Genomic DNA, 23,600 nt, shown 5'->3' with positions numbered 1-23,600 from the left:
CGGTGAGGGTTTGCTTAGGTGAAATTCCAATTGTTGAGTTGAAACTAATGACTTTGGTCAGTTATCAAGGACGGCTAGCTCAGTCCTTTCCAGGACAAAAGACCATCAACTCAAAAGTAGTCGTAGACCAAAGCTACTGACTACTCATCACTCAGGGTCAGCACGAACTACTAAGCGGATTCAGGTAGATACGGATAGGGAATTAAAAATCAAAGAACCACACTTTTCAAATAAAACGTGTATTTCTGTGTAAAGTGTGTGTGTGTGAAGTGTAGTGTGAAGGCAACTCGGGAACCAACGTACCAATCTGCTGCAGGTGATCCTCCTGACTCCTCTACGAAGGCCGGTCACAGGAGCGTCCTCGACTGTGCCGCCGGAACTCCCAGGGGGGGGGTCGTTGCAGCCCGGTAACGGTTGTAGGCTGTTGCTGGGCTGGGAACCGCGGTCGGATGCCGAGCGAGCGTTGCTGGACTTCCGCGCGGGCAGGCGTCTTCCCTCTTTGACGAATCGGCAAGCCCCGGAATCCACCGATGTGGGCTCGCCGAGAGGGGAACCTCCTTGGCGATTATGGCGCGTTCCGCGCCAGAGGTCTAGGGGTCTTTGACGATTAAATGTAGGCAACGGCACCGCCGCGCTTACAAGCCTAGATTGACCAGATCCCGTGTATCGTTGAGGTCCAACGGATTGACTTCCGTCGGGCACTTCCTCCAGGAAGGCGTAGCGAGTGCAGCACAGGACGACACTGACACTCAAGGACACTCAACCGAACACACGGACGCCTGAAGATTAAAAGAGCCCGATCTTCGGGATCGGCGAACCAGGTAGACTTCTCCCTCCTGAGCAATTCTCTACGAAATCGGTCTTTTTTCTTCAATTTTAATATTTGTATTTTTGAATCCGACTGAAACTTTTTTGGTGCCTTCGGAATGCCCAAAGAAGCCATTTTGCATCATTAGTTTGTCCATATACTTTTCCATACAAATTTGGCAGCTGTCCATACAAAAATGATGTATGAAAATTCAAAAATCTGTATCTTTTGAAGGAATTTTTTGATCGATTTGGTGTCTTCGGCAAAGTTGTAGGTATGGATACGGACTACACTGGAAAAAAATAATACACGGTAAAAAAAATTGGTGATTTTTTTATTTAACTTTTTAACACTAAAACTTGATTTGCAAAAAAACACTGTTTTTATTTTTTTTTTTATATGTTTTAGAGGACCGAAAATGCCAACTTTTCAGAAATTTCCAGGTTGTGCAAAAAATCATTGACCGAGTTATGAATTTTTTAATCAATACTGATTTTTTCAAAAAATCGAAATTTTGGTCGCAAAAATTTTTCAACTTCATTTTTTGATGTAAAATTGAATTTGCAATCAAAAAGTACTTCAGTGAAATTTTGATAAAGTGCACCGTTTTCAAGTTATAGCCATTTTTATGTAACTTTTTTCAAAATAGTTGCAGTTTTTCATTTTTTTTAAATTAGTGCACATGTTTGTCCACTTTTGAAAAAAATATTTTTTAAAAGCTGAGAAAATTCTCTATATTTTGCTTCTTCGGACTTTGATGATACGACCTTTAGTTGCTGAGATATTGCAATGCAAAGGTTTAAAAACTGGAAAATTGATGTTTTCTAAGTCTCACCCAAACAGCCCACCATTTTTCAATGTCGATATCTCAGCAACTAATGGTCCGATTTTCAATGTTAAAATATGAAACATTTGTGAAATTTTCCGATCTTTTCAAAAAAAATATTTTCAAAATTTTCAAATCAAGACTAACATTTTAAAAGGGTGTAATATTCAATGTTTGGCCTTTTTGAAATGTTAGTCTTGATTTGAAAATTTTGAAAATATTGTTTTCGAAAAGATCGGAAAATTTCACAAATGTTTCATATTTTAACATTGAAAATCGGACCATTAGTTGCTGAGATATCGACATTGAAAAATGGTGGGCTGTTTGGGTGAGACCTACAAAACATCAATTTTCCTGTTTTTAAACCTTTGCATTGCAATATCTCAGCAACTAAAGGTCGTATCAACAAAGTCCGAAGAAGCAAAATATAGAGAATTTTCTCAGCTTTTCAAAAATATTTTTTTCAAAAGTGGACAAACATGTGCACTAATTTAAAAAAATGAAAAACTGCGACAATTTTGAAAAAAGTTACATAAAAATGGCTATAACTTGAAAACGGTGCACTTTATCAAAATTTCACTGAAGTACTTTTTGATTGCAAATTCAATTTTACATCAAAAAATGAAGTTGAAAAATTTTTGCTACCAAAATTTCGATTTTTTGAAAAAATCAGTATTGATTAAAAATTCATAACTTGGTCAATGATTTTTTGCACAACCTGGAAATTTCTGAAAAGTTGGCATTTGATGTCCTCTAAAACATATCAAAAAATAAAAAAAATTAAAAATAGTGTTTTTTTGCAAATCAAGTTTTAGTGTTAAAAAGTTAAATAAAAAATCACCAAATTTTTTTTACCTTGTATTATTTTTTTCCAGTGTAGTCCGTATCCATACCTAAAACTTTGCCGAAGACACCAAATCGATCAAAAAATTCCTTCAAAAGATACAGATTTTTGAATTTTCATACATCATTTTTGTATGGACAGCTGCCAAATTTGTATGGAAAAGTATATGGACAAACTAATGATGCAAAATGGCTTCTTTGGGCATACCGAAGGCACCAAAAAAGATTCAGTCGGATTAAAAAATACAAAAAAAATCGAATGACCGAAATCCTAGAGAACTGCTCTCCTATTATCCCTGGAGGGAAAACCACCATTTTCCATCCCACCCATTGTGTGCCGTCTCGACGCGACGCCGCCAAGAACGGTCTTATTCGCAGCGGTACGAAAATCCCTTCGCTGCTTTGTAGCATAGACTAAATATATATAGATACGCCACTCCCCTGTTGGGGCTGGCGACACTACCGCCACGCCAAAATAGCACCTGGTGGCAATTCACAGGTACTATTTTTCGATGTTTCCAAAGGGAAAATGAGTTTTCCCCAGTTTCAGTTCAAGTGTTACGGTTGCATCGTAGCAACAGCTGCTTTTCAAACTTTGTTTATTTTCTGTCAACATTTCAACTTCAAAGCGTTGGATCAACCCGTTGCGGGCGTTTCCGACCACCAGAAATCCCACGCGCAGGACCTCCGACGACACGGAGTGTGTTCGCAGTGGAGACGTGTCAGCAAGTGAGTAGAATGAAATAACAGAAAAAAATATTTATGGAAAAGTTTATTGTTTACAGGCCTCGTTAAGATGGACCTGTCACCCATTCCACCACGGCAAGAGAAAACTGCACAGCGATCTAGATGACCTTCGGCGCTTCTAGCAGCCACGGATTCCTTCGTGGGAACAAAACTCTAGGAAAGCCTGATTCCTCAAGAACCACTCTGCGTGGCTACCTCCGTTGCCGGAATAGTCGCCCATTTGTCGGGCAAATTGGAACACGTCCAATCTAAATCACATCACATGCTGGACACTAAGATGAACCAAATTGCATCGATTTTTGCTGCAACGGGTTTCTTTTAGTATTTTATTGATTTTTAAGCATTCAATATAATAATCATGACCCAAATAGAAAGATTATCCAACAAGCGGATTGAATTTTATTTGTCTAGACTTTGGAACAGCTCCTCTTTTTCCAAGCGATTAAAACATGTTTATTTTCATTATATTCACAAAATTGTGCAAATTGTAGACATACGAAAAAAAGGTTTCGGAAGTCGCCATTTACGAAGGAAACCATCTTTGATTAACGCTGACCCTGAACTGGCTTTTTATTTGCAAAAATCGATCATGCAACCGTCGGGAACCCAGCGCCAAGGCCGGCGGATGGTTTGGACCACAGCACAGCAAAGTAAGGTAAAGGGGGCCTAAAACAAAGCAACAATGAATTGTATTATTGGAAATCAACTTTTAAATACCTTAGAACTCGATCTCGCCAGCGAGATGCTCCTTAAACTCCGAGATGACTTGGCTAATCTTACCCTGGAACGCATTAATCTAGGCGAACATTTTTGCACCGCTGAATGGCTGCTGCAAGATCCACACCGGCAACGAGAGTGACTTCCGGCTCAGTTGCTATTACATCACTCTCGACGATCGGAATCTGCAGACGGAACTTGAACGTTTCGCAAATCACCAGCAGGCTGATGTACGGAAGCAGCGGTGAAGCGATCATGGTCCGCGAGGGGACAAACTGCAACTGGGGGATCCGTACCTAGTTCGGGAGGAGGCAGCACTCATCCAGCATAAGATCGTTGGGATTGAGGGCACGTTTGGTGAACAGCCTGCCTAGCGAAACTAGGATGTCCAGCTTATTACGGGCAGTATCCAGATGCGGAGATTCGCGGATACTGTTGGGTGCGACGATGTCCTGGCTGATGTCGTAGCCCTGCTTGTTGGACATCAAAATGCAATTTTTGGGTGGTTTAGCTAATGTTGATCGCCAAGTCGGTGAACTACTGGATCGGCTGCTGCAGACTCGGCTACCCCATAGAAATGTTCTTGGCCGCAAGATTAACACCTAAACTCCCAAGCTCGGTAAAAAGGAGGAATTTCCATACAAATTCCCCCTTATTCTCGAGCTTAGGTTTAGGTGTTTTTAAGGAGCACCTTGTCGACGTCCTGTACCGACTTTGACAGGCCACTGAAAAGAAACACCCAAGTCAGATACTTCTAAGAACACAATTTAAAACAAGTCTGTACTTACTGGACTAATTTTTCACTGTAAATTATCGTGCGAGGCCAAATTTAACGGTGATAAAGGTGGTCAGGATCGAGTGCAGAGTTAGCATGTTAAAAGATCAATATGTTAGACCAAGCCGGGAGCACGCCGATACGGAGGATGATTGTCACGCTACGGGAATTTCGGTGGCCTTGTCATAACACCTGCTTGCTTCGGGCCTCCGCAACGGCTTTTTCTTCGCCAACAATGCCTAGAGCGAAAACGTTCCTTCTCCTAAGCCCCGCTCCACCGCCGGTTTTGCCTCTACCACCCTCTGCCTCTGGCCGGGGATTGACGCAAACCTGAAGATTTTCCCCCAGTGGGGTTGCGATCGGCTTGAAGAGATGACCCTTATCGGTTCCTTTATTATGGCCAGAGTCTTCACTGCTACTGCCGTTGCCACTTGCCCTGCAGGCCAAACATTTTTCACGATTTCGGGGATACGTTATAAAAAAACAGATTGTTCAAGCGCGTGTTGAACCAAATTGGGTGACACTTTTTTCAAAACCAAAACAATCGGCAAGTGCACAGAGTACTATGATTTGTTTACCCAAATTAGTACCTGTAACTTGACTGTGGTGGCGCTACAGCCGCTTCTCCAGTCCCAGGAAGCGTTTGATGGCTGTTGATCTGGACTCACCGAGACGCTGAACAGCATACTTCTTCTTGGGCAGCGTCACAACAAATCTGCCAGTTTCGTCACGAACCGTCGTCTCCTCGAACAGCTGCTCGCACGTGGATTCTTCGATCGAGTGCGTGCTCTTGGTGCGGCACGTTTCCAGTTCCCAAAATCTGGTCAGCAGCTCGTCGATTGCCGTGACGGATACGAGAGACGTCGATTCTGGAACGCTGCCAGGAAGCCGGCCGGAAATTATCCAACCAAACACCGTGTTGTGCAGCGTGGGGCCGTCTGCAACTGGTTTCACCCGTTCGTCCGTCAGCAAGTCGGAACTCGGCACCGATAATGACGTCCACTGGACCGGTTTTGTGGAACTCCGGATCAGCCAGGAACATCCAGTCGGGCAGCTGAATTGTAGACGGGTCGATGTACGACGTCGGCAACGAGATGTTGAGCTTGGGCAGGACGTGGAACTGCATCTCCGACTCGTACGCTGAAATCTGATCAGAACGCGGACCGACATCTGCACGCACGAGCTGCGTCGACACGCAACGGGAAGTTCCGATCCCTTGGATCGGCAAATACGACGATTGTCGCACAAATTTGAGTCGTCGCGAGAACTCTCTGGTCATCAGACAGTGCTGTGAGTACGAATCAAGAAGCGCACGCGCTAGCAGCGTGTTTCCGAAGCGGTCTTTAATGCGGATGAGCGCGGTTGACAGGATGATGTTGTGTGTGGGCGTGACGGGTAGTGCAACGTAGTTTTGGCTAGTGGTTTGTGGCAGTGTGGCTTGAGAGTCTGTAGTCTGTAGGTTAGTCGGATTAGCAGGTGCATTGTTGGCTGGAGTGTGTGTTGTCTGATTCGTGTTCTGTGGTCTGGGTTGTTGTCGCTGTACTGAGGTCGTCGCGGTCGGTCTCGACTGCTGTTGTGGAACGGAGGATCTCATCTGATCGTTGTGCAGCATCGAGTGATGTTTCTGGTGACAGTGGTGGCAAGTTCCTCCTTCGCACGTCCGCGGGTAATGTCCAGGCTTCAGGCAGTTTCTGCACAGCTTGTTTCTCGAAACAGCGTCGTTGCGCTCCGAGATCGTCATCTTCTGAAACTTGAAGCACCGGAACGGGGTGTGCCACGGGCCGCTGCAAAAGTGACACTGGTTGCTGCTCCGCACAGCAGTGTGACAGACTGCTGCTTTCGGAGGGCGCTGTTCCGACGGTTTCGCTTTCGCTCGTTTGATCGACTGAAGAACCGAACAGTGGCCGCGCAGGTACTCCAGTAGTGCTTTGTAGGTTGGGACTTCCTTGCTGTTGTGGTGGGTCTCCCAATTCCTAAGCGTGGCCGAGTCCAGCTTTGAGCACAGGACGTGCGCCATAACCGTACTCCAGTCGGCAGTCTTTTCGCCCATCTTGTCCAACATCTGCAGATTTTTCTCAAACTCACCGAGCAGGTGGCTGAGACCGTCGTACGACTCCTTGGTCAGCGGTTCCAGATCCAGAATGACATCGAGGTGGGCTTTCACGATCAGCTTCTTGTTTCCATACTCCTCCTCCAGCGCGGACCACGCGACGGAGTAGTTTTCTTCCGACAGATCGATGCCACTGATCTTGTCCAACATCTGCAGATTTTTCTCAAACTCACCGAGCAGGTGGCTGAGACCGTCGTACGACTCCTTGGTCAGCGGTTCCAGATCCAGAATGACATCGAGGTGGGCTTTCACGATCAGCTTCTTGTTTCCATACTCCTCCTCCAGCGCGGACCACGCGACGGAGTAGTTTTCTTCCGACAGATCGATGCCACTGATCTCCAACAACGCAGGACCAGAAAGAGACGATTGAAGATAGGTGAACTTGTCCATCGATGTCAGCTTCGAGTTCCGGTGGATGAGACTTTTGAAGGTGTCACGGAAGGTCACCCACTCGCGCAGATTTCCGCTGAAGTTCGGCAGATGAATGTCAGGCAGCTTGACGCGCAACGGAAACGAGGTATCCGCATCACCAACACTTGGAACTGTCTGCGCGACGTCCTTGACCGGCCGCTTCGCAATCAGCATCGCCTTGATCTTGCAGAATTTGTTGTCAAACTCCTGCACCACCTGTAGATTGGCCTCTTCACGGTGTGACACGACCTCCTGCTTGACCTTCGGCTCCGCATTCGCGAACTTGGCCGCATCCTTTTCTTCCAGCAGCAACTCCAGCTTCGTCCGTAGGTCCGTGAACTCCTGGTACACGTCGTTCAGCATTCCGAGTCGAACTTCCAGCTGGCACTCGTGTTCTTCCGCCTTGTAGTGCTCGACGAACTGATTCAGCACCTCCAGTTTGTTCAGCAGGATCTCCTGCTTCTTCCGCAAAGTCTGCAGATCGCCCATCGTGACCACTGATCGCCAACTGAATAACATCCACTTTCACTTTCAGATTCACCAAAAACAGACAGATCGACTCGACGTTCCACGACGCGACCGCGCAAGACAGATTGCAAACTGTACGACCCAGTATTTTTTTTTTTTTTGGTTTTATTATAGAGACTTTACACCATTGTGCATTCATCTCTTCAAGGTGGATAGTGAAAGAGGAAAGATTACATAGTTTAAAATCACTTGTCTGGCAATATTTCAATAATTGTGACCATGCCTTTTTTCTAACGATTTCTGTCTATGTTTCAAATATTTAGCAGAATATTTAGAGAGTGAATTATCAAGTTCTTCAAGTTTATCTTCGTCCTCTTCTTTCAGGGATTTAGAAGTTATCTCACAACACTTTTTCTTATAATATTTAGTTTTTATGACATCTTCATCTTCTTCATCTGTTGTTTCTTCTTCAGCCATCTCTCTTTGTTTTGTTGTTAAGGCGTAATCCGCGTCCAAATATGCTTGTAAGCGCTTCCGGGATTTGCGAGTGTGCTTCCCACTCTAACTTTAGGGGGGCTGCGGGCGAAAATCGGGCATCCCCAGTGCCAGTTCAGACCCTCTATCCAAGACTCAATCCGCGAAAATGTTGATTTTATATTTGCACACGCACACCAATAAACTTCGTGCATGCCAAAACGCACACTCTCTCTTTTTTCATAACGCGCGAACTGTCAAACTTTTTCGTTTGAACTTTTCAGTTGGCTAGAAAAAAAAAAATGTTGTTCTGGTGTGTTTTGGTCGGCAGATTAAAGGTAAGTTTTTATCTTTCATTTTCATTCCACCATTACCGTCACTACTACCGCCTCCAGGACACGGTCATCGAGGAGGAGCCGGAGTGGATGGCCGCGGAAGTGAATGGCCGCCGGAGGTTGGGCCAGCGGAACGGAGTCAACTTGGAGAACCGCCCAATCCGGACCGTGCTCCAGTGATTGGTTCCGCCGTGCCAACTGGTGCTGGTCATCATGGTGACCCGAAATCGAGCAGGCAACTAACTCCTGGCCCAGAACCAGCAGCACAAAGCAACACCAGCCGCACATTCCGACCCCGCAAGAGCTGTAGATTCACACCCAGAGCATCATGCAGAATGAGCTGCTGCGCAAGATGTTGTACGAGTAGGCCGTCGAACCGGCCGCCGCCAACCCGGCCGTGCAGCAGTTTATCCCGTCCGCCTGCCCCAACATCCAGCGCAGTTTGTCGGCGCTGAGCCAAACGGCCGCCGGAGGGAAACAGTTCTCTGCGCCGCCACCGCAGCCGTCGGTGGCCAACTAATTGTTCCCCGTCGGATCAACCGTGACCGAGCTGACCAACTCGAGGCAGCAGATGCAACCACTCACAACTTCAGGGACGTCACGCCGCCGGAACCGGCCGAGGTCGCTACGGCAAGAGTACCGTCAGCGGGAACATCAACTGACCAGCGTTGATTTGCTAGAGTATTCCGCATTTTGTCCCATTTCTTCTTCCGAGAGAGAATTGACTTCTCGTACTCTTTTTGTTCTGCTTCATCTGCAGGAAAGTAGCTTTCATTTTTTTACTACTCAAAGTTCAATGTCATTTTTTTTTTATTTTATTTGAATGTCCCCCCAAAACATTTTTTAATCGATTCTTTACTATGTTTCGTTCCCTCAGTATGTCTTTTACGACATAAAGTTTCCATCATTAATACATATTTTTTTAATGATGTAGAAATTCCCAATTATATAAATACATCGATTCAAAGATACAAAATACAAAAAATCACTGCTACGAATATACAATTAAACAAAAACACTAAACAACTATAATATTAATATTCTCGACTGCAATAAAAAATATAAAAAACATAGATTAAAAAATCAACAAAAATAAAAAAAATACAAAAATTACAGAAGTTCAAAAATACAAAAATATAAATTAGTAACGTCATGTTGTTTTACAACATCAAAACAGGACACCATTTGTTAAGAAATTTCAACTAAAGTTAACTAAATTTTAATTGAACATAAAAAATTACCAAAATTTTGATAATTTAACTGAATAATCTTAATAAAAAAAATTAAGTTAATTTCTTTAACTTTTGCAATTTTGAGTGATTCTTACTACAATTTACGAAAATTAACAAACTGAAACTAATTTAGGTAATCATTTTAAATTATTTTACTTAAATTAAACTAAATTTAACATAATTACATTAAATTAAGTTTAAATAAATTTTACTAGAAATAACTAAATTCAAACAAATTAAAAATATTTGTAACTAAATTGAAATTAAATAAGCTAAATGTAAACAAAATTAACTAAGTTTAAATCAATTTTACAAAATTAAACATTATTTTACCAAATTTAACAAAATTTTCAAAATTCAGCTAAATTCTACAAAATTTAAAGTTTTGTTAAATTTTGATTAATTGAGGTTTAAGTTAAATTCTGCAAAATGAAGTAAAAATTAGTAAGATTATGTTATATTAAGTGAAATTTAGTTGAAGTTAAAAAAGTTAAACTTGGTTAAATGAAGTTAAGTTAATTTAAATTTAAAAAAGTAGTAAAATTAAGGTAAATTTAGTTTAATTAAGTAAAATTTATTTAAATTCAGTTTAATTTAGTCAAATTTAGTTAAATTTAGGTAAATAAAGTTAAATTAACTTATATTAAGTTTAATTAACTTAAATTTAGTTGAAATAAGTTTAATTAAGTAAAATTTAGTTAAATTTTGTTAAATTAAGTTAAATTTAGTTTAAATTTGTTAAAATGAGTTAAATTTAAATAAACAAAGAAAAAGATAAGTAGAAGCAAGTATATTAAGTTTAATTAGGTAAAATTTAGTAGAAATTAATAAAAAAATAAACTAGGTTCAATTTAGCTCACGTAAGTTTAACTAGGTAAAAAGTAGTTAAATTTAGTAAACTAAAGCTAAATTCAGCTAAATATGTAAAATTTAGTTAAATTTAGAAAAAAAAAACAAATAGCTGAACTCTACTAAATTTAGTTCAATTTAATTAAAAAGGGTTAAATTCAGTAAAATGTTGCTGAGTTAAATAAAATTTTGTTAAATTTAGTAAAATCTGTAAAACTTAGTTAAATTTAGTTATATTAAGTAAAATGAAGTTAAATTTAGTGAAATTAGGTTGAATTTAGTGAAATTTAATTAAATTAAGTTTTAAATTTGGCGAAATTTAGTTCAATTAAGTCAAATTTAGTTGAATTTGGATAAAATAAGTTAAATTAGGTAAAATTAAGTTGAATTTAGTAAAATTAAGTTGAGTAAAGTCAAATTAGGCTAAATTTATCTAAATTTAAGTAAAATAAGGTAAAATTATGTTAAATTTTGTTAATTTGATGTCAATGTAGCCAATTGATTCAAATTTAGTTATTTGTTTAAATTTAGTTAATTTTTATTTAGTTTAGTTAATTTCAATTTTGTTTAATAAAGTTAACATTAGTAATTTGATTTTAGTTAATTTTAGTAGTAAGATTTAGTTAACATTAAGTGAAATTTATTTAAATTTAGTTAACTTGAGTTAGAGTTAGTTAAATTTAGAAATTAATGATTAAAATGTTGCACAATTGATTTTATTTAAGTTGAATGTAGTTGATTTTAGTAAAATATATGTGAAATTTTGTAGAAGTAAATTGATTTATGCTTCATAAGATTCAGTTTAATTGATTTAAAATTAATTTATCTTAAATTAGTTTATTTGATTTAAGATTAGTTAAACTGATTACAACTTAGTTGAATTGATTTATATTTAGTCAAATTGATTTTAATTTATTTCGATATCAATTTATAGTGAAATGTAATTAAATTTAGCAAAACGTGTTTTTTTTTTAAATTTCGTTACAGTTATTTACACTTTGTTACAATGAATAAAATTTAGTAACAATGAGTAAAATTTAGTTACAATGAGTAAAATTCAGTTACAATTTGTTAAATTTAGTTGAATTCAGTTATATTTTGTAAATTTTAGTTAAATTTAGTAAAATCTATTAAAATTTAGTAAAATTTTACTAAAATTTACTAAATATTTCTATATTTTACAAATTTTGCAAAATATAACTAAATTTAACTAAAATAAAATCAATTGTAAACAATTTTAATCATTAATTTCTAAATTTAACTAACTTTAACTAAAGTTAACTATATTAAACAAAATTGAAATTAATTAAACTTATTTAAAAAAATTAACTAAATTAAAACAAATAACGAAATTGACATCAATTTAACTTAATTTTACAAAACATAACTTTTTTTTCAAACTTTATATAAATTTAATTATTTGTTATTAATTTGTTTACTAAATTTCAATAAATTTTACATAAATAAAATCAAATTGAGAAAACTTAACATAATTTTAATTAATTTTACTGATTTTTACTGAAATATAGATAAATTCAGCATAATTTAACTTTATTCAACTTAATTATACTTAATTTAACAAAATTTAGTTGAATTCAACTAAAATTTACTCATTTTAACCTAATTTCACTAAATTTAACTTAATTTAATTAAATTCAACTTAATTTCACTACAGTTAACTTAATTTAACGAAAATTTACTTAATATAACTAAATGTAACTTAATTTTACAGATTTAACTAAATTTTACTAAATTTAGCGATATTTAACGTAATGTTACTTTGTTTATTTTTATTTAACTGTATATAAATGAATTTAACTTTATTGAACAATATTTAACTTTATTTAAGTTTATTTAACTCAATCTTACCTTAATTCAACATAATTTATTTAAATATATTTTAATTAACTAAATTCACTATATTTAACTTAAACTAAACAAACCCAATTTAACTTTATTTAATTTAATGAAATTTAACTTAATTTATCTAAATTTGACTAAGTTTAACTGAATTTAACTAAATTTAAAATCAATCTTAAAATCATATCTTAATTTAACTTAATTCAATTAAATTCACTATATTCAACATTACTTTAAAACTTTAACTAAATTTAAAGTCAACTGATTCTTACTAAATTTAAAGTCAACTGTTTCTTACTAAATATAACTAAATTTAATTGAAATAAACTTAATTTTAATAAATTAAACTAAATGTAACTAATATTAACTAAGTTAAACTAAATTTTACTAGATTTATCTTAATTAAACTTAAATTTACTTGGTTTAACTTAATTTAACCAAATTTTGCTGAATTTAACTGGTTGTAACTAAATTTAACTTAATTTTATTTTATTTAACTAAATTTTACTGAATTCAACTTAATTGAACAAAATTTCAAAACATTTGACTTAATTTTGTCAATTTTTTTCTAAATTTTACTAAATTTATCTTAGTTTAACTGAATTTAACTTTTTTTAACTGATCTTAACTAAAATCAATTTAATTTAATTTACCAAAATTTAACTAAACTGAACTATTGAACTAAATTTAACTTAATTAAGCGAAATTTAATTAAATATTACAAATTTCAACAAAATTTTACTAAATTTAACTAAATTTTACTAAAATTAATAAATTTTACTTAACTTTACAAAATTTAACAAAATTTAACTAAATTTTTGAAATTTTACTAAATTTTACTAAACTTAACTAAATTGAACTAGATTGAACTAAATTTTACTAATTTTTACTAAATTTACTAAATTTAACCAAATTTTACTAAATTTAACTAAATTTAACTGAATTTAACTAAATTTTACTAAATTTAACTAAATATAACTAAATATAAATAAATTTAACTAAATTTAACTAAATTCAACTTAATTTATTTAAATTTAACTAAATTTTAATAAATTTTACTAAATGTTACTAAAATTTTACTAAACTTAACTAAACTTTACTAAACTTCACTAAATTTTACTAAATTTTACTAAATTTTACTAAATTTTACTAAACTAAACTAAATTGAACTAAATTTTACTAAATTAAACCAGAATAAACTAAATTTTAGCTAAATTTAACTAAATTTAACTTAACTTAACTAAATTTAACTAAATTTTACCTTTTTTTTAATTTTTCTAAATTTTACTAAACTTAACTAAATTTTACTAAATTTTACTAAATTTTACAAAATTTTACAAAATTTTACTAAAATTTCCTAAATTTTTCTAAATTTTACTAAATTTAACTAAATTTAACTAAATTTAACTAAATTTAACTAAATTTAACTAAATTTAACTAAATTTAACTAAATTTAACTAAATTTAACTAATTTTAACTCATTTTAACTCAATTTAACTAAATTTATCTAAATTGACTTTATTTAACTAAATTTTAATAAAATTTTACTAAACTTCACTAAATTATACTAAATTTTACTAAATTGTACAAAATTTTACTAAATTTTAATAAATTTCACTAAATTTTACCATTTTTTTTTTGAAATTTTACTAAATTTTACTAAACTAAACTAAATGGAACTAAATTTTACTAAATTAAACTAGAATAAACTAAATTTAACTAAATTTAACTAAATTTAACTAAATTTAACTAAATTTAACTAAATTTAACTAAATTTTACTAAATTTAACTAAATTTAACTAAATTTAACTAAATTTAACTAAATTTAACTAAATTTAACTAAATTTAACTAAATTTAACTAAATTTAACTAAATTTAACTAAATTTAACTAAATTTAACTAAATTTAACTAAATTTAGCTAAATTTAACTAAATTTAACTAAATTTAACTAAATTTAACTAAATTTAACTAAATTTAACTAAATTTAACTAAATTTAACTAAATTTAACTAAATTTAACTAAATTTAACTAAATTTAACTAAATTTAACTAAATTTAACTAAATTTAACTAAATTTAACTAAATTTAACTAAATTTAACTAAATTTAACTTAACTTAACTAAATTTAACTAAATTTATCTAAATTAAACTTAAATTAACTTAATTTAAATAAATTTTACTTTTTTTTGAAATTTTACTAAATTTCCAAGGTAACTAAATTGAACTCAATTTTACTAAATTAAACTAAATTTAACTAAATTTTGCTAAATTTTACTAAATTTTGCTAAATTTTACTAAATTTTACTAAACTTAACTAAATTTTACTAAGTTTTACTAAATTTTACTTAATTTTACTTAATTTTACTAAATTTTACTAAATTTTACTAAATTTTACTAAATTTTACTAAATTTTACTAAATTTTACTAAATTTTACTAAATTTTACTAAATTTTACTAAATTTTACTAAATTTTACTAAATTTTACTAAATTTTACTAAAATTTACTAAATTTTACTAAATTTTATTAAATTTTACTAAATTTTACTCAATTTTACTAAATTTTACTCAATTTTACAAAAATTTACTAAATTTTACTAAATTTAACTAAATTTAACTCAATTTATCTAAATTGAACTTAAATTAACTTTATTTAACTAAATTTTATTAAATTTTACTAAATTTTACTTAACTTCACTAAATTATACTAAATTTTACTATATTTTACTAATTTTAAACGAAACTTAACTAAATTTTAATAAATTTAATTTTTTTTTCTAATTTTTTCTAAATTTAACTTATTTTTAACTTATATATGAATTCATCTGAATTTCTTCAACTTAATTTAACTTAAATTAACTTGATTTAACTTAATTTAGTTTTATTTAACTTAATTAACTCAACTTAACTTTTAACTCAATTATTCTAAATTAACCTTAATTTAACAAAATTTACCTAATTTCAACTAAATTTCAATAATTACTACTAATTTAAAGTTATTAAAACTATTTTGATTAGTTTAGTAAAATAATTTTATCAAATTCAGTTATTTAAACCAATAGGACCAGTTTAAATTAATTTAAACATATTAATTCAACTTTTATTCATATAGGCTAGTTTTAAATAGGTTAAGTGGCTTTTATTGTAATTTTAAAAACTCTTTGAATAAACATTTTAATCTGTTTTGTTTTTTTTGTCACCCTATTTGTATTGATCATCCTAACCGCTCTAAACTGAATCCGGAAATACTAAAGAAGAAGAAGAAGAAGAAGCACCCCCAAAATGCGCCCCGTTCCGCCATCGCTTTTTTGCCCGTTATCGTGGTCAAAACGGGCCAAAAAGCGTGCCACAGACGGGCGTAACACAGCGGCCAAAATGCGTAACGCCCGCCTAAATGTTGCATTCTGGCACGCAATGGGCCACAACGAGGGGAAAAAGCGTGCTGAAAATCGGGCCCGCTTTCAGGCAAAACGTCCCCGCTTTTTGGCCGTTTTCCGCCCATTTTTCTATGTGGGTTAGAAAGCACGGTCTCGAATCCATCGTTGTCTTTTTCATCAATTTCCAAGGGGAAAACCACTCTGCTCATTGCCCGCGGGTAGGCTGTGCCCGAAAATTGCCCAAACGTGCCCGAGGGTGCCCGATTGAGCGATGAAGCCAAGATAATAAAAACATAGCTTAGCAACCGTGTTAAAATGTTTGTTTGTAAATTTTGTCAATCCTGTCAGTGTTGAGTTATTGGTTTGGCTTAGAATAAATTAATTTCCAGTTTAAAATCACTGAAATAATTCTAGTATTGCAAACATTTCTTATTTCTTAATTGGTAAGAAGCATTATGTGAGCTAAAGAATTTATTTGATCGGAAACTTTGTCTTTCCAGGAAAAAAAATGAAGCAAGTCATTCTACTACTATTAAGAACTGATCCCAGCCAGCTCACCCTTTTACTAAATATCTTGGTGATGACCAAAAGCTGGTTTCAGATCTGTTCCGCGTGGCCGAAAAGCCCTAGACAGATCCTGGACATGGTCGAGTTCGGCATCAAGCAGTACAAAAGCCTGCAGGACTTTAAAAGCGAGAAAATCTCAGCCTTCGTCAAACCCGTGATCGTGTACAAGTGGAAAATCACCGAGCAATTGCGCCGAATTCGGAGACTGCTCCTGGTTCCACATTGACAACGTGTCCACGATACGGCTGCTGGGCCTGGAACACGTGCCAAGAAAAAAAAAACAAAATCACCATCATCGATACTATCAATAAAATTTTAAGAAAAAAACTCGTGTTTATTAGAAATAACAAGAATATTGAAATTTTACTTGAATCAAAGGGCCGATTTTACAATATATGGCAATGTTCTAATGATCAACAAGGTTACATCTATTTCATCATATTCAACACAATGTAATTAAATTGACGATCTCCAAAATTAAAATTTGAAGTCGATATAAGATCATTTTGACCGAAACCCGTGGTGTAGGAATAAGCGTGGTTACCTCTTAACCAGTCGGTCTGGGTTCGATCGCAGAAGGTCCCGGTGGCAAATTTCGAGACGAGATTTGTCTGATCACGCCTTCCGTCGGACGGGGAAGTAAATGTTGGCCCCGGTCTAACCTAGAAGTTAGATGATTTTAGCTCAGTCCAGGTGTAGGAGTCTAGGTAGGAGTCGTCTCTATTCAGTCGCTGGTAGGCAGTCTGACTTACAATCCAAAGATCGTCAGTTAAAATCCTGGTGAGGATGGAAGCTTAGGTGTAAAAAGAGATTTGCAATTGCCTCAACAATCAAGCCTTCGGACACCTAGTTTCGAGTAGGAATCTCGCAATCGAGAACGCCAAGGCAATGCTGTAGAGCGAATAATTTGATTTGATATGATCATTTGCTGGACTATGAAACGATTCGCACAGACAAAGCCAGTTTCAAAACCATAAACCTCGTTCTGACTCTTTTTCAGTTTCGTTAATGGTACACCTGAAGCTTGCCATTGATATATTTATTTTTGTACAATTTAAATACATTATAAAATATTAAAGATTAAGCTCTTCCGCAGCCGGATTTTGAAGCGAATCCAGACCTGAAACAACAGTACAGTGATTTCATTCACGAGTACGAAGCCATGGGACACATGAAACGGGTTGCCGGCGACACGGCCGGGGGAGAGTTAGCGTATTACCTGCCACACCACTGCGTCTTGAGGCCGGACAGCACCACTACGAAGCTCCGCGTGGTGTTTGATGCTTCGTGTCGCACGTCTACCGGAGTTGCTCTGAACGATGCGCTCATGGTGGGACCAGTTGTGCAGGACGATTTACTGGACATTGCGCTACGCTTTCGACTCCACGCTGTTGCCATCGTCGCTGACATCGCCAAGATGTACCGCCAGATTCCATCAGATCGACCATTTCGGCGACTAGCTCTTTTCCTTCAGCGACCGTGTGCGCACCTGCCAACATGTCGTCAACGTAGAAGTCACGTTTGAGGACCTTGGCAGCGGATGGGTGCGCCTTTTCTCCGATCTCACCGAGTTTTTGCAAGCACTTGGTCGCTAAATACGGCGCAGACGCCGTTCCGTACGTGACAGTGGTCAGCTCGTAGATTCGGATGGGTTCGTCCACATTGTTGTGACGCTGCCCAAGAAGAAGTATGCTGTTCAGCGTCCCGGTGAGTCCAGATCAACAGCCATCAAACGCTTCCTGGGACTGGAGAAGCGAATCCAGACCTGAAACAACAGTACAGTGATTTTATTCACGAGTACGAAGCCATGGGACACATGAAACGGGTTGCCGGCGACACGGCCGGGGGAGAGTTAGCGTATTACCTGCCACACCACTGCGTCTTGAGGCCGGACAGCACCACTACGAAGCTCCGCGTGGTGTTTGATGCTTCGTGTCGCACGTCTACCGGAGTTGCTCTGAACGATGCGCTCATGGTGGGACCAGTTGTGCAGGACGATTTACTGGACATTGCGCTACGCTTTCGACTCCACGCTGTTGCCATCGTCGCTGACATCGCCAAGATGTACCGTATGATTCGCGTCCAGCCTGCCGACCAGAGACTGCAGAGGATTGTTTGGAGAGACAATGTGGACGAACCCATCCGAATCTACGAGCTGACCACTGTCACGTACGGAACGGCGTCTGCGCCGTATTTAGCGACCAAGTGCTTGCAAAAACTCGGTGAGATCGGAGAAAAGACGCACCCATCCGCTGCCAAGGTCCTCAAACGTGACTTCTACGTTGACGACATGTTGGCAGGTGCGCACACGGTCGCTGAAGGAAAAGAGCTAGTCGCCGAAATGGTCGATCTGATGGAATCTGGTGGATTCTCGTTGCGAAAGTGGCATTCAAACTCCCGAGACATCCTGCTCGACGTCCCGGAACATCTTCGCGACGAACGGACCCTGCTAGAACTGGACACGTCTGACGCAACCGTCAAGACGCTCGGGCTCGTTTGGGAGCCCAGTACGGACTGTTTCCGTTTCAGATCGCCAAAGTGGAACGACGTTGCCGTGATCACGAAGCGTGTCGTGGCCTCAGACATGGCCATGATCTTCGACCCGTACGGGCTGATCGGTCCTGTCGTCGTCCAAGCGAAAATCTTCGTGCAGAAGCTGTGGCGCATGGAACTAGACTGGGACGCCGCTCTGCCAGAAGATCTGCAGGAGTACTGGCGAGAATACCGCAGAAATCTAGCCGGTCTAGACAGCATGTCGATACCCCGCTGGATTGGCACAGGCGCAGATGACCAGAATGTGCAGCTTCACGGGTTCTGCGACGCTTCAGTCAACGCTTACGGTGCGTGCATCTACATCCGAACCGTTTCAGCCAACGGCGACGTCACCGTCCGCTTGCTGGCCTCCAAATCCCGCATCGCACCGCTCGAGAACCTGAAGAAGAAGAAGCGTAAGCAGTCGATTCCCCGCCTGGAGCTGGCGTCCGCTCTGCTGCTGGCGCATCTGTACGAGAAGGTGGCCAACGCCATCAACTTCCGAGGCAAAGCGTTCTTCTGGACGGATTCCATGATCGTACGCTGCTGGCTTGCGTCACTGCCGTCCAGATGGAACCAGTTCGTGGCCAACCGTGTGTCCGAGATTCAACACCTGACAGAGAGCGGATCTTGGGACCATGTGCCCGGAATAGAGAACCCAGCGGACATCATTTCTCGCGGCATGACACCGATGCAGCTGCAGTACTCAAAGCTTTGGTTCAACTGACCCGATTGGCTGAGTCTCGACCACCAGCACTGACCGCACGCTCAAGTGCCGAACGCAGCAGACTTCGACCACGAAGAACTGGAGGAACACAACGCTGTCGCTGCAGTTGCACATGACGCCGAGCCCTGCAGACTGTTTACAGCGAGTTCGTCGTACACCGTGACAATACGGACGACCGCTGTAATCTGCCGCTTCTGTTTCAACAGCCGTGCGGCGAACAAGCACTGTCGCAGAGTTGGTCCGTTAACGGCTGAAGAGCTCGAGATCGCTTTGAAGAAGCTGGTGCGCCTCGCTCAACGAGAATGCTTCCCGGAAGAGTGCGATGCTTTGTCCAGAGATCGCGCGATTCCAAGCAACTCCCGCATAGCGTGGTTCACGTTTCTATGAAAAAGACAAAAGTTGTTATTTTGTCTTGCATCAACCGGAATTTCGTTCTTTTATGTCCCCAGAAGCACTCCTGAAAATTTGAGCCCATTTGGTAAGGTCTAGGAGCTCCAGTTTTAATTTGAAATTTATATGGGATTTTGATTTATTTTCCATGGGAAACTATCTTTTTTTACATTGTATTAGGATTTTTTTTTATAAATCGATGAAATGACTTGATTCTTATAGTAGGAGATAGGTTTTGAACTGGGGAACAACTTTGTAGAACATACCAACATGCTAGGAAGTGACCCTTTAAAGATACAGATACTAGCCCGTTTCACCCCACACAGTAAAGCCCCTTCAAAAGCCACCATCTAAAAGTATCTGTATCTTTAAAGGGTCACTTCCTAGCATGTTGGTATGTTCTACAAAGTTGTTCCCCAGTTCAAAACCTATCTCCTACTATAAGAATCAAGTCATTTCATCGATTTATTAAAAAAAATCCTAATACAATGTAAAAAAAGATAGTTTCCCATGGAAAATAAATCAAAATCCCATATAAATTTCAAATTAAAACTGGAGCTCCTAGACCTTACCAAATGGGCTCAAATTTTCAGGAGTGCTTCTGGGGACATAAAAGAACGAAATTCCGGTTGATGCAAGACAAAATAACAACTTTTGTCTTTTTCATAGAAACGTGAACCACACTACTCCCGCATTGCTGCGCTGAACCCAAGAATCGTCGATGGAATCCTGTGCGTCGGCGGCCGGTTGCATCACGCCGCAGTCTCGGACAGCCGGAAGCATCCGTACATCCTCGACCATCGTCATCCGTTCACGAAGCTTATCGTCACACACTATCACGAGACCATGTTTCACGCTGGACAACAACTGTTGATCTCTGCTGTGCGTGAACGGTTCTGGCCGATCAACATCCGCAACCTCGTTCGCGAGTTGATCCACAAGTGTGTCGATTGCTTCCGTGTCAAGCCGAAGGTTCTGGACCAGCTCATGGCGGATCTGCCGCCCGAACGAGTCACTCCGTGCACACCGTTCGCACGAGTCGGAGTTGACTACTGCGGACCTTTTCAGGTCGCGTACCCGCAGCGCCGAGCTCGCCCAGTGAAGTGCTTCGTTGCCATCTTCGTCTGTTTTGTCAACAAGGCCGTTCACCTAGAACTAGCAGCAGACCTAACGACGCAGGCATTTCTGGCGGCCCTCAAACGGTTTACTGCCCGGCGTTGCAAACCGAAGCTGGTCATGTGCGACAACGCCAAGAACTTCGTCGGCGCAAGACGTGAGTTGAACGAACTCGCCAAGCTGTTCCTAAGTCAGCAGTTCGAAGAGGAGATCATCCGCGAAACAGCGAACGACAGCATCGAATTCAAGTTCATTTCCGCTCGCTCGCCGAACTTCGGCGGCCTCTGGGAGTCCGCGGTGAAGAGCTTCAAGTTGCTGTTCAAACGCACGATCGGACTGCACACCCTGCTGTACGATGAGTTCCAGACTGTGCTGGTCCAGATTGAAGCGATCCTCAACTCGCGACCGCTCACGCCGCTCAGCAACGACCCCACAGACTTTGAAGCGCTGACCCCAGGACACTTCCTGATCCAACGTCCACTCACTGCGATTCCTGAGCCAAACCTCGACCACATTCCCGAGAACAGATTGTCGGCCTGGCAAACTGTCCAGCGGTACACGCAACAGCTCTGGAAGAAGTGGTCCAACCTCTACCTGTCGGACCTGCACAATCGCACGAAGTGGACAAAGCAAAAGGACAACGTTGCTGTCGGAACCATGGTCCTGCTGAAGGACGAAAACCTCCCGCCGCTAAAGTGGCAGCTCGGACGCGTTTCCGATATCCACCCGGGAGCTGACGGCAACATCCGTGTCGTCACGGTGTGCAGGACGGTAGCTATCAGCGTGCGATCTCTAAGATCTGCATTCTGCCGATCCGTGACAACCTTTCTATCGCGCAAGGGGAGAACTAGGACTCCTCCAACGGCGGAGGTCGAAAGGCCTCCGCACACCAGTTAAGTTATGTGTTGTTTTGAATTTCAAAAAGTTCACCGAATCTTTTTCCTCCAGAGTCGCCACCCTGTCTGCGCCCAGACCTGCGGGTCGTTCTGCGCTCGGAGGCCGTTCAAAAGATCGGAACTTTCGAAATGCTCTGAGGTAACCTGTTTTGTTTCGGTGGTGGTTTTGCACGAAGGATGTTTGCTTGCGATTTCGCTGGACAATTTCCAGCACAGCACGGTTACGGATTAACATATATCAGCTGCGCCCAGCGCCATTTCAGTCGCAAGACTGCTCCCAATTCTGAACCCAGCTAAATCCATTCCACGTTTGGAACTCTTCGAGGTACACGCACACGATGACAACAGCGGAGGAGACGTCCTCCCGGTCCCATCTGCCACGACTAGCAGCGAGCTTGGCCAGCTCGTTCCCAATCGCAGCCCGATGGAGCCAACCCCCGTCATCGCAGCATCGTACACCCGGAGAACCATCGTGTCGGTAACCGCTGAGGGTCAACAGCGACGCCAGGAGGCGTCGGGGAAGGCCCCGGAGGTCTCCCCCAGTTCAGGCAAGTCGTTTTTGAATATAATTTAACTGATTAAAAAGCACCCTCTCATCTGATTAGGGAGAATCGCATCGCATCGACGCCGACACCGGCGTCACCGATCGCATCAGATAGAAGAGCAGCAGATCACGCACGGCGCCACCCACGCACGGTGGCTTTGCATTCAGCAGATCAGCGCACAGATCAACAGCAGCAAGCAAGCAGACAGACGAACCGACAACCGACGTCGGCGGCAACAACAACCGCAGCACATCGAAGCATCCACCCCCGCAACGAGCAGACGATTAAACCGATCGAGCAGAGCAAGCATTTCAAAACAACACCAGCAGACGGTAGCAGCACACCCCAATTTCAACCCAAGTTCAAGGTCGACCTGCTGTCGATCGACGCCATCATGAAACAGCACCTGAAAGAACCAAACATCAGCGATTTGCAGAGCATCACGACACCATTCAACCGCAGAAGTGTCCCCAGCAGCAGCGCGGCATCCTGATTGATGGTCCAAGGTCCAGTCCTGTCCAGAAAACAGCAGATTTCGACGAAAAATCGGTGCATTTTCGACTGCAGCGCAATGCACGATGTTTACAGTCCAGCAGAAGAACAATATCTATTGTCCGTGTTCGATCGACGGCCGCAGCCGCGATCGTAGTATATAAGCAAACAAAAAATCTGACTTGACCTAGGGTAACAATAGACACAGTAGAAGTCCAGAGTTTTTTTTTGAAAAGGACCAATAAACTATTGTCTTTCATATGTTTATAGGACCTAATAAAAAAAACTCTAGAAGTAGTATATAAGAGACGAAGATAAGAATCAAAACAGACGGGAAGAACGTTTGAATCAGAGCGATTCCAAGGCGGCCGGTATGATCGCGCGAGAGATCAAATTCTAAATTCTACTAGCCTAAATGTAATCCACAAATAAATGTTATTCCGTCCCTGTCTGTCCCTGGAGTGAGCAGAGGTGATCCTCGCTCACTTTGATCTCTCCCCGGCTCA

The 23,600-nt window shown here is 39.0% G+C and overlaps 2 protein-coding genes across 2 annotated transcripts; one reads left to right on the top strand and one right to left on the bottom strand.

The window, feature by feature from the left end:
- Positions 1–5,328: 5,328 nt before the first annotated feature.
- LOC120426988 (uncharacterized) lies at positions 5,329–7,726 on the bottom strand. Its single transcript, XM_039591804.1, has 2 exons — positions 5,704–7,726; positions 5,329–5,660 (listed from the first exon to the last, which is right to left on the bottom strand). The coding sequence occupies exons 1-2, from the start codon at positions 7,724–7,726 to the stop codon at positions 5,329–5,331; spliced, it is 2,355 nt and encodes a 784-aa protein (XP_039447738.1).
- Positions 7,727–18,203: 10,477 nt separating this feature from the next.
- LOC120426987 (uncharacterized) lies at positions 18,204–22,058 on the top strand. The gene is made up of 3 exons (XM_039591802.2): positions 18,204–19,630; positions 19,683–19,800; positions 20,715–22,058. The coding sequence occupies exons 1-3, from the start codon at positions 18,204–18,206 to the stop codon at positions 22,056–22,058; spliced, it is 2,889 nt and encodes a 962-aa protein (XP_039447736.2).
- The last annotated feature ends 1,542 nt before the right edge of the window (positions 22,059–23,600 follow it).

Source organism: Culex pipiens, chromosome 1, assembly GCF_016801865.2.
Source record: "Culex pipiens pallens isolate TS chromosome 1, TS_CPP_V2, whole genome shotgun sequence".
NCBI classification, from domain to species: domain Eukaryota; kingdom Metazoa; phylum Arthropoda; class Insecta; order Diptera; family Culicidae; genus Culex; species Culex pipiens.
The sequence above is the reverse complement of the archived record's forward strand: the minus strand, read 5'-3'. Positions and strand labels throughout refer to the sequence as shown.

Coding starts and splice junctions, on each gene's coding strand:
- LOC120426988 (XM_039591804.1), bottom strand. CDS start 7,726: ATGGGCGATCTGCAGACTTTGCGGAAGAAGCAGGAGATCCTGCTGAAC. Junction 5,661..5,703: donor TCCAGTGGACGTCATTATCG/GTGCCGAGTTCC, acceptor GGGTGAAACCAG/TTGCAGACGGCCCCACGCTG.
- LOC120426987 (XM_039591802.2), top strand. CDS start 18,204: ATGGGACACATGAAACGGGTTGCCGGCGACACGGCCGGGGGAGAGTTA. Junction 19,631..19,682: donor ATGACACCGATGCAGCTGCA/GTACTCAAAGCT, acceptor CTCGACCACCAG/CACTGACCGCACGCTCAAGT. Junction 19,801..20,714: donor CTGCAGACTGTTTACAGCGA/GTTCGTCGTACA, acceptor TCTTTTTCATAG/AAACGTGAACCACACTACTC.